Source organism: Pelophylax lessonae, assembly GCF_965119305.1.
Source record: "Pelophylax lessonae genome assembly, chromosome: 10".
NCBI lineage: Eukaryota > Metazoa > Chordata > Amphibia > Anura > Ranidae > Pelophylax > Pelophylax lessonae.
In genome coordinates this window covers 209,144,919-209,157,969 of record NC_138777.1, presented here as the reverse complement: position 1 = coordinate 209,157,969, position 13,051 = coordinate 209,144,919, and the positions used below count along the sequence as shown (strand labels likewise).

The following is a 13,051-nucleotide window of genomic DNA, read 5'->3' as shown; positions in this document are numbered from 1 at the left end:
AAGCAAAATCATTTTTTATACATTTTGAGTTGATAAACAAGCGATGTCTTGATATACAAGTAGCATCACGTCACAACTGAGTATAAGAGCCGGTTCACACCAGGTGGCGACTCAAAGTCGCCTCGACTTTGAAGCCGCCCGTGCAGCACGACTTCATCGCGGCTTGCAAACAACTTCTCTAATAGAAGTCAATGCAAGCCGCTCCGACTTCACCCCCAAGTAGTGCAGGAACCTTTTTATAAGTCGGAGCGACTTGAGTCGCTCTGATTAGAACGGTTCCATTGCACAGAATGGAGTGCTACTTGTCAGGCGACCAAGTCGCCTGACAAGTCGTGGCAGTGTGAAACAGCTCTAAAAGAGAAGAGAGGCACCTCCAAGTGTAGCAATTTGGTTACATTTAATGAAGGTTCAACATTTAGCAACTCACATGGTTGATGATTAAAACCGTCACATCTAACTATGCAGGAATCTGGGGTAAAGCTGTCTACATAGACCATCCTCCACACCGCCATTGACGTCAGTCATCCCTACACGAGCACTTCAAGCCTCGCTTTCAGATCGCTCTACTGCAGGGTAGTCTTCCCAGTCACAATTGCAGACGGACAGCGGTGAGAGCCGGCAGTGCGGAGGATGGTCCATGTGGACAGCTTTAACCCGGATGCCTCCATTCTTAGATGTGCCTCTTTTAATCATCAACCATGTGAGTTGCTAAATCTTTAATCTTAATTAAATAGAACCATATTGCTACACTTAGAGGCGCCTCCCTTCTTTATTATACACTGTAGCTCCTGCTGGATAATGCTTCTAATCCCCTTTTGGAGGCTGCCATTTGTGGATGGACATTTTATGATTACACAGCCTATCACATTGCTAGAATCTTTTTATATGGAACTATAAAGGAGGGGAAGGACTTCTGAATAAATAGTTGTGGGACGAATCATCTGGGTTTCTGTTATTTCCTATGGGGAAATCTGCTTTTATATAAGAGTACTTTGGATTACAAGCATGTTTCTGGAACGAATTATGCTCGCAATCCAAGGTTTTAAATACATATACATTATATATATTATATATATATATATATATATATATATATATATATATATATATATATATATATATATATATATATATATGCGCTGACCAAACAGTCAGAGCTCACCAGCTCTGTCTGAACACCTCTCCCTAACTCTTCATGACCTCATGTGACCTGTGCCTTGGCACTCAATCACATGACCAGCTCCAGAAACAGCAGTGGTTTCTGCAACTACTGAAGCTGCTCTTCTTGCATGAGTGTACCGAGACATTAAATATAATGGTGTGGGGATACTATTAGGCTATTGATCTGCTTTAAAACAGAACTCCAGATAAAATGCACAATTCAACAATAAAAAGGTGAAAACGTGTTTCTTTTAAATGCATGGTTTGATTGTGCTCTAGTGACACCAAAAAGAAGGAAGCCCCGTTAATTCTCCTACATGCTATGCAATGCAAATATACACAGCTACCAGGATCAGTTGATTCATAAGCTTCAACTGCAAATGCTGGATTTATTAGTAGTGATCTGAAGTCTGAACCAGACTGGTGCAAAATCGAATGTGAGTAAAAAAACCTGCACCTGAGTGCTAAGCAACAGGTTTACTAGAATGGTGGCCCCCCATCAGCTGCACATAATTATATGCGCTTTGCTCCCCAGCTGCTGAAAGATAAGAGTAATGTTCATTACTTCTAAATAAGGGGGAGCATGTGACTTACTACCCCCCCCCCATGTGACTTACTTTCCTTATATCCCCCTCCCCTGTGTGACCCTCTTCCCTCTAACACCCCCCCCCCATGTGACTCACTTCTCTCAACCCCCCCCCCCATGTCGCTCACCTCTCTCACCCAAGTACCCCCACCAATGCCGCTCACCTCCCTCACCCCACTACCTAAATGAGACTCACTTCCCTGCACCCCCATTTAGGTAGTGCGAGTCCCTTCCCTCCCCCCATCCCAAATGACCAATTTTCCTCACCCCCCACCCCCTCAAATTACTCCCCTTCCCTCACCCCACCATTAAGGGCATTGATGCTTGGGACTAAGGCTTGCAGCACTCTGACATGGAGGAGGGAGATGCTCCTCAGCCCTGTGTAAGATCCAAGTCTGAAGATTTCCTTTCCTCACTGAATGGAGCAGAGTGAAGGAAGTACTGTATATACAGCTGTAATGGCTGGATGTAAAGTGGACCTGTCCCTTCATCCTGCATAGGCAAAGCACAAGATCAAATTAAGGCTGAACACTTACAAAATGAATGTACATTTATCATTAATAAAAAGTCAGCAAACGCTTCTCCGACCACAAAATAACCAGACCATAAAAATAGAAAAAAAGCTAGAATTAGGCGCTTGAGCTAGGACAATGTGGATTAGGTAACTCCTAGCACTGAATAAAAGGTTATACGAGTAAACCCCAATAAACGTAACCCTAACCCACCTCTAAAAAAAATTTGCACCAATTTTATGAAAGAGATCAGCACCATGGCTATGGTCCCTTGCCCTGATCAATATTGTGCTTTTACTATCCAATCCACAGCACTGCTAAAACCTCAGTCTACACTGAGCCCCAGGGCATTCGGAACAGTGCCCACTAACCTTCACTAACCCCTGACAACTAGGTAGTATCAAGATGGACCACTCTACACAGGCCTAAGTCATGTGACCAAATACAGCCTCCTCCCACAGCCTGAAATTAAGACGGTCTTAAGGTCACTTAGAACCATTATTTTTTTCCAGAAAAAGGTTTTAAAAAAGAAAAAAACAAAACATACACACAAAAAGGGAGAAATTATAATCCCAAAGTACCCTGTAAAACAAAATATAGAAAAAGTGTTGTATAAAAGGTGATCCCATCTATGGCATTGTTGATTGATATGGTCATACTCAGTATCACTATGTATATCTGGAAGTAAACATCCGGCTAGATTGGAGGAGCTGTGCGGTTTTCAGAATGGCGAGTGCTTCGGATCTCACGCAGGCCTCATCAATGTTCCTGGCCTCTGGCAAGCAAGGCGATTTACACCTTCTGCTGGTGTTGTGATTTGTCATCTTCCTTTTTGAAATCAGACAATTTGAGTGCCGGCTGGAAGGTGGAATGGACGGTGCGGTTCTTTAGTGGCTGAAGAGGGCGGAAGTTGTCTACCATGTTTTTCTCCTCCTCCCCTACGGAGCTGTAGAGGAGACTGCGAAACACAGCCAACTACAAGGGAGAGACCGAAGAATCATTAGTCGGATATTCTTAAGGTGTTCTTTTTCTCTACTTATTATACTGACATAACCATGCCTTGATCATTCAAATTTCCCTGGGACACTCTGTTTGCTAATTTCAGATATTCTTAAGGTGGAACTCCAGGCAAACAGAAGAATACAGTGTTCAATATATTTAGAGATTCATCTGCCAGAGGATTTATCATTGTGAAACCGAGTTACATTGAAAAATGGGAGCTGGACCTCCAGGAAACGATTGAGCTGGACAAGTTACACTCCATAGCCCAGGAGGCCTTGAGGTCTCTCATTAATACATCTATTATGAAAGCAAATTATAAATATAAAGTGCTACTGAGAGGATACATGGTACCCACTAGGTTGGCAGCCTATGTTCCAGGAGCATCTCCAATGTGTTTCCGTGGCTGTGGCAATGAAGGGACGATGCACATGGTGGCAGTGTCCTAAGGGGAGGCGTTTCTGGATTAGGTTGTACAACCTCATCTACACTCTCACCCAAGTAAACCATGCCAAATCCACAAGACAAGCTCTGCAGCTCTGGAGCCAGCTTTGAGACCTCAGAGATGCCTCATAACCTTTATATTCATATCAGCAAAAATTATTTTTGATTAATCTTGGAGGCCGGCTGTTTTGCCACTCGAACAGCTCAAACTTTCCTGTATTATGATTAATAAGCTCTTGTCAGCGATCTTGAATGATAAAATGCGGATGTTTGAAAAAAGTGTGGGACCCATGGGTCAAGAACCTGACTGGAGATCCTAGATCTATACCTGATAGTTAGTAGTTTCAGGACGGTGGGATTCGGAGTGTGAGGTCATACCCTACTTTCTCTCTTCCTTCTTTTTCTATTCTTAGTCTTTGAGGTTATCTCTTAGGCCTTCTCGCCTATTCCTTCTAAATTTAGAGAAGCTACCGCTAACTCGGGGTGAAGGCCTGTTTCTGTGTGACGAGGGGTGAAACCTCTTTCCCCTGAAGGTAAAGGTCCCCTTCTACGAATGTATATAGTTTATACCAGGTGTATTTCTAAGCAACTGCGCTCTACGGGCCGATCTTAAGTTTGGAAGAGCAATTTGTAGCAGCTCTGTCCCCTGTGGCATGGTAGACCAGGGATGTACTGTGTTAATGCATCACTTAGAGTTTTGAATAGGTCTAGGGGTTACCCCACATGGGCAGTGCATTTTACACGGACTGTGAAGTTTTTCATTTTGAGGGAATTCCTTTTCTATGCTGTTTTATGTTCACGCATTTTTGGACTGTTACCCATTCTGTATGTATTTTACATTGTGGAAAATCCGCATTCTTTGTCATACCTTTTGTGTTCTCGCTTGTGAAAATACTTGAAAAAAATTGAAACAGAGGAATTATAATTTTGGCGAGCCAGTCGAGTAATAAAAACACACCCTGGTTAGGCAGTGGACCAATCTACTACTTCCTGGCTTAGTATCACTGCATCTGGAGTCAGCTCTATACTCACTGGACAGGGGTGATATTGTCGATTTAGTGTCCACCGAGGTTAGAGGCAAAGGGGTGACTATCTTAAAGTGTACACCTAGCCAAATGGTTATAACCCCTGTTGATTATTTACTGCTATTCAGAGCTACATCAGAGCCCACACCAGTTTTTTCCAGAGTGCCACACCACGGCTAATCAAGAGACAGCTCTCCTGATTAGCATACTCCTTGCAACATATTGCTATGCATTTGAGGAACACTTTGCTACACCTAAGCTAAGCCCCCTGCTGCAATACTTTGTGCCTGTCTCTAGTGACCCCTGTGCCCTCCCGTGTCCCCAGTGACTCCGATGCACTCCTGTGTCCCTGGTGATCTCTGTGAGCTCCCTCCTCTTCAGTGACCCCTGTGCCCTTCAATGTCCTCAGTGATTCCTACACGCTTTCGCCTCTCCAGTGACTCCCATGCCCTCAGTGACTCCTGTGCACTTCCGCCTCTCCAGTGACCCTCCTCCAGCTCCGTAACCAAAAGTCTACAACATGGAGCTGAAGGAAGAGTCTGCAGGATTGTGACTGCAGTGCTCTGCAGGCTCCAATCTGAATAAATAAATAAATTCAATTTTTTTCCTGGTAATGCGGGTACATTTATTATTTGTTTTTTCTTTGCAAAAGATGGACTTTAAATATTCCCTCTTCCACTACATTGCAGAGAAATCGTTGGCTTAAAAAAAAAAAATCTTCACGATTTAGGAGAAAATGTTAAAAAAAAAAAAAAAAAAACAAAACTCTGCACTCAATGGTTCACTTTGCCATCCGCATGACCACAAGAAATAAGGGGGACCAAATGCCTCACAATCCCCGAAGTTCTGGTTTCTAAAGAGTCTTCAAGAGGCAATTTTACTCTGATACAGCACCAATTGGCTGCAAGGGCAGCAACAAAAGGCAAGTCCTGAATACCTTCCTTTGCAGGAGGCACATTCGCTACGAGTTTTATTTTAATAACAGAGTCGCTTTAAGGCCTCATGCACACAGGGCGTTTGAAAAAACGAGCTGCAAAGCCAGGTCTAACGCCAGGAAAAAGCAGCTGTAAAAACGTGCTTTTAGAAGCATTTTGTATTGGAGTTAATGCATGTTTTAGCCACTTTTAGCAGAGTTAGCGTTTAGTGGCCTTTCTCTGCCCTCTTCTATTTTCCAACCTCAAATCCAACTACTACAGCTACTGGCATGGACTAATGCTGTATGCAGCCTCAGGCATTTTTACAGCTTAAAGAGGAAGTAAACCCTCCTCTGCAACTTTTGCCTATAAGTAAGCCTACGATAAGGCTTACCTATAGGTACTGTAAATATCTCCTAAACATGTACCGTTTAGGAGATATTTACTTTGCATGCAGCCAGTGACATTACTGGCGCATGCGCTCTGAAGGAACGGCCGCTCATGCCGTTCCTTCAGAGTGCATGCGCCAGTACCGCTCGTGCCGTTCCTTCAGAGTCCCGTGCCCTCGGCTCCCGCGCGCATGCACGGGAGTGATGTCATCGTGGCTCCAGCCAATCAGATGGCCGGATGCCGCAAACCCGGAAGAAGGGCGACAGAACATGTCACCCATGAGAGAGGTGAGCTGTCGGGACTTCGTTCTAAGGTAAGTATATCATAATGAGCTAGTATGCGATGCATACTAGCTCATTATGTGTTTGTCTTTCAGGTGTTTGTTTTTTTTTAAAAAAAAAAAAATTCTGAGGTTTACAACCTCTTTAACACTGCTGCTCCAGAACGCACAGCTTAAAAGCACCTATGCCACTTGCAGCTCCTAAAAGCCTGTGTGTGCATGAGGCCAAAGAATAACATGGAGGGGCCTTTTTAAGCTGCAAAAAACAAAAAAAAAAGTCTGATGCTCCTAAAAGCAGCTGTAAAAATCCCGTGTGCATAAGGGCCTTAATCCTAATACCACCAGCTTTCCCTTTCTCACGATGGAGAGAAATTCTTTGACATACAGCAAATCTTAACATGTCTTCGTCACATTTCCGCGGGTGACCGGTCGGGTCGCCGGGGTCATCAGCTCCCTCGGACTTTAAAATCATAAGAATTTAAGAAAGTGTGTCACCTGACTGTGGTCCACTTCAATGGGTTTCTTCATGATAATCCAGGTCACAGACTCGGTCAGCGGTGGCGTGGTCAAGGAGCCAGCATACGTCCAGTAATCATTACAGGTTGGCAGAAAGCAAGAGGGGTCAAAATAATTGAATTCGGTAAGAGAGTCCTAATAGAAAGAAACAAAAAGAATGTGACCTGGATGACATTTAGTTTGATTTGTGTTTGCTTATCAAACAATTGTCTTGTGTTTCTTTTTTTTTCAGTGCTGCTGATCTTCTCCAACATTTTTAGGTCACTACCTGCCTGTATGCACTTGCCAGGGCCATCTTACCGAATGGGCACGCTGGGCAGTTGCCCAGGGGCCCCCACCTGCCCAGTGACCCAGTCCCAGCCAAGCATTAGTCCCGATTCCTGTGTGCATCCCACCACTGAACTTTGCAGGTGGCAAGTGTCTGTCGGCCCTGCGCTGCTGTCAGGCCACTTGGGCCATGGAGGGGGAGCCCACAACTGCAGGAATGCCTGTCCACCTCCACGGGAACAGGCACACACAGGAAAGTCGAGTCTGACTCCCGTCCGTGTGTGTGTTCATTGGACCCAGCCGCCAAACTTGGAAGCTGTCATTAGCCTGGCACTTTTGTACCAATAAATATCACCTTATCGATAGTTTGCATTTTTATTCTACTGGTTGATTGTGTAGGCGGGGCCCCAGTGCACTGCATTGCCCGGGGCCCTTTAATGCTCTTAAGATGGCACTTGCTCCAGCACTGATTGCACATCATTACTCTGTATAGTGATCACAGTGGACAGTGCGCTGTGTATGATAAACCACTGCTTTTTAAAAATATATATATATTTTTAATTTTTTTATTTTAATATACAGTATAAGCAACAAGAAGGTATACAAAATATATCACAACATACATTTTCATATAAGCTTTTCTAGTATTTTTGGGACTAGACAACAAATAAGGGGTGCCACTCTTTGCTCCAGCCAGGTCCGTTCCTCTAGTACACTGCTGGGAGTGCTGGCAAGGACAGAGCTCATCCCAACTCCAATCATGCAATAGACAAAAAATATCCAATGCGATGCATATTGCGACAAGACCCTGTGGATATGTGAAATGACAGCCTCAGCCAGGGCTTCAGCCAAGCCATGCCTCTGATGCATTTTACTCCACACCATTAGAGGCATAGCTTGGCTGGAGCCCTGGCTGAGGCGGTCATTTCACATATCCACATGGTCTTGCAGTGATATGCAGCGTATGGGACCTTTTTGTCTATTCTAATATTTTTATTAAGTTTTCATTTATTTTGGATTATTAGTAGTCATTTCTATATAGATCTTATAATAGTGCACCGCATACATTTATTTATTTTTTTTTGTTTTTTTATATATGACAGTGGGGGAGAAAGAGTTAAAGGGATGAATGGTTTTAAAATGGGGGCAGGGTTCCCCTTCAAAGCTCCATGATGGGTTATCCGACTTCCTTTTTTTTCCCCAAATAAAATATTTTTTGCCTTTTTTAGCCTTTATTACATCTCACTGCTGCAGATCTCCTACAGCTTCTTTTTAGCCTCTTCACCACTACATGTACTCCAGCGATGTAAAATGCAAAATGTGTGTCAGAACAGACAATTCAGGGTGCATGGGGCAGGGTGGCAACACAGGAGCCCAATAGAAAGACAGGGACAGAGTGTTGTCACCGTGGAACAGGAAATACCTGAACAAGCACCTTCATGGCAGGTTTGTTGAGGATATTTTTAATGAGAAAATATATAAAAAAAATAAATATATATATATATATATATATATATATATATATATATATATATATATATATATATATATATATATATATATATATATATATATATATATATATATATATATATATATATATATATATATCTAAAATTAATATTATATATATATATAAAAAAATAAATCTATATTTATGATATACACACACACATATATAAAAAAATAATAAAATAAATATTTATTATACACACACACACATATATAAAAAAAAATAATAAAATAAATAAGTGTGTGTGTGTTTGTGTGTGTGTGTATGTGTATATATATATATATATATATATATATATATACACATACATACACATACATACACATACACACATATACACACACACACACTTCTTTTTCCTGTATACAGAGCTGTTTGAATGCCTAGAACGGTCAGGTAAGGCACCCTTATCTGCATTTCTGGCTCTGCCCACTAACTCACATCTTTTGTAAAATAATGGGGATAACAGATCCAGCAAATAAGGCAGGACCAGCTTGTATTAGCCTCAGCACGTGAGAAGACCTTGACATTCCTGGTATCTACCCCTCAGCACCCTAAATGTATCCCATGTAGTGGGGCTGTACCCACATTGCAATGGTTAATTGATTGTTTTGTACAGGTTAGAGAAGAAACCCTTATACTCATCTGACGCCCGGTTCTCTTTTTAACGTCAACATATCCAACACAGGGCTACGATACACAAATGAGGTTCAAGAACATTCATGAAGGTAAATGAATTAGGAACTGGTAAAAATTCTGAAATTTCTAGAATCCCATGAAATGGTATATATGCACAATTGTTAGGAGTCTTCAAATCATTTGCCTTGGCAAATCAAAGTGCTCAGGAAACGGGGAGACATAAAAGTAGCAGCCGAGACTCTGCCGGAGGAGAAATGTTAAGTCCGACTTAAGGATTTGACAAAATCCCAAGGGAAAGAAAACCTTTTATATGGTAAAGCTTGATGTGAAGGCCTTCAAGTAATCTTATTACAGTGAGGAAACAGCGAAAACTTCAAAGTGGAAATAAGATGCCTCTAAAGTAACAATAAACCCTCACAGAGCAATGATTAGTTATGTAGAGCACTGGAGGAAAAATAGGGATTTCTTGTTAAAGTTGAACTCTGGGATTAGTAAATATTGTCTAAATACATTCATCATGTGTATTCTTCTTAAATCTTGGTGTGCTTCCTGTATTTCTTCCAGGTCTGTGCAGTAATCCAGTGTGAGACTTCCTGTAATAAAGACCGCTCACTGCTGCTCTCTCCTTGTGCAGATTGACTAGTCTTGTCTCCGCCCCCTCCTGTAGTTTTCTGTGGTAGGCAGAGCCTGCTCTGTGCAGGGACTATGTACAGCACAGCAATGAGGTCACTGCTACATTTACAAGATAATATCTGGGTTTTTCAAGGCATCTGGTGCCCACACAGTGGATTTTTTTTATCATTTGTTGTTATTGGGGAAGAATGTGTATTTGCATTCAATTTTTTTTGTGCCGAGAGTTCAATTTTTATTATTATTATTATTATTAATAATAAAAAATAATAATATTATAAATCACAAATGCCCCCTTCTTTGTTCAGGTTTTCTCTCCCCGCACATCCTGTAAATAGTTTGTATGAACTTCCAGTGGATGTTCATGATCCAGCAGCAGCTGATACATATTTACTGAGGTGACTACTATCAGGAGTGTGCAGGAGGAAAAGGTGACAACGCTGCCAGTGAACAGAGTACGTACCCATTCACACAACTGACGTGTTGACACGAGTTTCATTGAACAAGACCAAGAACAAGAAAATGAACAGCAGCACATCTGAAAATGGACCAAGCTGCATTTTCTCACAACGCAATGGACACCATACTTTGTGATGAGCTGCATTGCTGACCATGTGCATTCTGCAGGTATGTTTGGGTGCCATTCACAGTGACAAGCATTGCACTAACACATGCAACTTGCATAGTAATAGTGAGAAATACCCCAAGCATTGCCCCTCCTAGTGTCTGTGGGTACACCTTGCTGTTCTAATTACATTAAAAGCAGGACACAGCCAAAAATAATTAAGCTTTTCTGACATCAAAGGGATCATGTGCAATTATATTATATTATATATATATATATATATATATATATATATAGTAGGATTTAGACACACTTTACCATATCTCAGTGGTAGTCTAGAGACCTCTAGTGGCTGAATTTTTGTAGTGATGAAAAGAAAAAAGTAATTGGTCTGTACACCTGCTGCGCTCAATATGAGGGGTTCCCACCATCCCTGTGCTGAGTTCTCAGGTTTGTACAACTGCTGTACCCATTTTGAGGTGTCTCCACCATCCCTGTGCTGAGTTCTCAGGTCTTCACACCTGTTGTGCCCATTATGAGGGGTTCCCACCATCCCTGTTCTGAGTTCCAGGGTCTGTACCCGAGAACTGAGCGATTCACAGTCTTTGGTCGCTCAGTTCTCGGTGTAGAGGCGGCGGGGGGCAGATGCAGCACTGGATCCAAGCTGCATCCACCTGGGTGAGCATAAATGTTTATTTATTTTTTTTAAATCCTGCACTTCTCTTTTAAGGCATCCCCAACGTTGTCCGTGGGTTGACTGCACTAGGGGTTTAATGTTATTAGTGATATATATGCTTTGCGGAATGGAGCTATCACTAGAAGGTTTACCTTATATCTGACAGACGGCAGAATGTCCACCAACTTCTGCAGCTTCGAGTGATGCCGGCCAACCTGTGGAAACAACATTTCTTGAATAATAGGAACAATGAAAAGTTTGCAAATAAACGGTAAGGAAACAGTTGTATCTACCTTTAAAAACACTCCGATAACCGCCAAACCGTTCTCCTCCATGATGGCTTCCTCAAAGGTGCGATACCGGGAGCAGTTCCAGTGCACAAGGTGAAGCTGAAAAGATCGGAAATTTTATTGGGAGTTAAACAGCAAAGTTTAAATCAGAATATATTTTTACCTGTGCTGCCACCCTCCTCTCCTGGACTGAAATGGCTTACCCTGATTTCACTGCACACTGTGAGCTTCACACAATGTGCATTAGAAGCTGCAGCAAGTCAGATAGAGCCCGCCTCATTTCCTGTCTGGAGGAACTCCAGCATCTTCCAGATCTTTTCTCCCCAGCCTGACTATCCTTGGGCTGCCCCATTCATTTATTGGATTTCAGTTCTGTCAATCATGAAGGCTCAGCATCTTTTGTGGGTGTTATATAGGGAAGTCTGCATGCAAAAACAGCCTGTCTAGGCTGATGACATCACTGGGTCTAATATAACGTATGTAATGAAAACATTGAAGAGAAAGAGGGAGGGAAAACAAACAGATTGAACCTTAAAACTTTCAATTTTGCTTACGGAGCTGCTTGGGCAAAAATTTGCCTGGATTAAAAAACATAAATAAAAAATGTTTTATATTTATTTGTTTTTAATTGATAGGGTGTGGGTTTTTGAGTATAGTTAGGGTTGTTTAGGACATATCATCATCATCCGCAAACGGATGGGGTGATATACGGACATATGGAACGCCCGTGTGAAAGAGGCCTAAAGGAAAATAAACTGTGCACTTTGCAAAGTGCAGTTGCACTCTGCATGAGCAGTTGCTCTAGAGCTTAGTAAATGAGCAGAAGCTCTGCTGATTTGTAACATCCAATCATGTGCAAGCAAAAAATGCTGTTTTTTTTTTTTCCTTGTACGTGATTGGGTATTCTTTGCACAGTGAATCTTTAAAACCTATGTAAAAATTGGGTTTTGGTGCTGCTCTGGGTGCATTGTACAACTAGTATATTCGTTCAGTTTGTAATAAACCAAAAAAAGCAATAAACCAGAAAGAATATAGAAAATATTGTGCAACATATGCAAAAATTACATGCAATAATAATTACTTATTATTAAAGTGCATGTGCTAAATAAAAAGCGCCCAAGTGATGTGAACATCCGATTTCACTAGACAATTTATACATAAACCATAGGCACACCAGGTCGGTGTGCCCTCTGTGCTTTTTTGTATGGTTTCAGTGTCTTAGACTTTCCCAAGTATTTTGAGGGCAGCAAAACCGTGGTTATCCGCAGTAAAGCAAGATGGAGATAGAAGCATACCCATCTGGAGAGATTACTTTTCCGAGCGCAGGAGACATTGTGTTTGTGCTAAACTTATAGCAGGGGCATTAGTAAACTTTTTTTCCTTTATGTCAAGTAGTTTTTGTTATAAATTTTTGACAATACAAAAACAAATATGCAAAAACAGAAGCGTATCACTAGAGTTTGGCTCCTTTCACACGGCCGCTCCGCTGCTTTCCGTGTGTCCGCAAATCATCCTATTTTTTTGCGGACGATTTGCGGACATAATGTAAGTGAATAGCACTGCGGATGTCAGCGGAATACCATCCGCTGACATCCGATTTTCCTCCTTTCAGTTCTGTTCCGTTTTTACGAATGGAACAGAACC

General features: G+C 41.9%; 1 protein-coding gene across 2 annotated transcripts in view; it reads right to left on the bottom strand.

Annotated features, from left to right (window-relative positions):
• Positions 1–2,353: 2,353 nt before the first annotated feature.
• CA5A (carbonic anhydrase 5A) overlaps positions 2,354–13,051 on the bottom strand; it is a 65,532-nt gene continuing 54,834 nt past the window's right edge. For both annotated transcript variants that reach the window (XM_082269720.1, XM_082269719.1), the window contains exons 4-7: positions 11,411–11,506; positions 11,270–11,332; positions 6,807–6,962; positions 2,354–3,234 (exon numbers count right to left, since the gene is read on the bottom strand). In XM_082269720.1, coding sequence (XP_082125846.1) covers positions 3,052–3,234; positions 6,807–6,962; positions 11,270–11,332; positions 11,411–11,506 — 498 coding nt within the window. In that variant the 3' untranslated portion in view covers positions 2,354–3,051. The remainder of the gene's footprint in view (positions 3,235–6,806; positions 6,963–11,269; positions 11,333–11,410; positions 11,507–13,051) is intronic.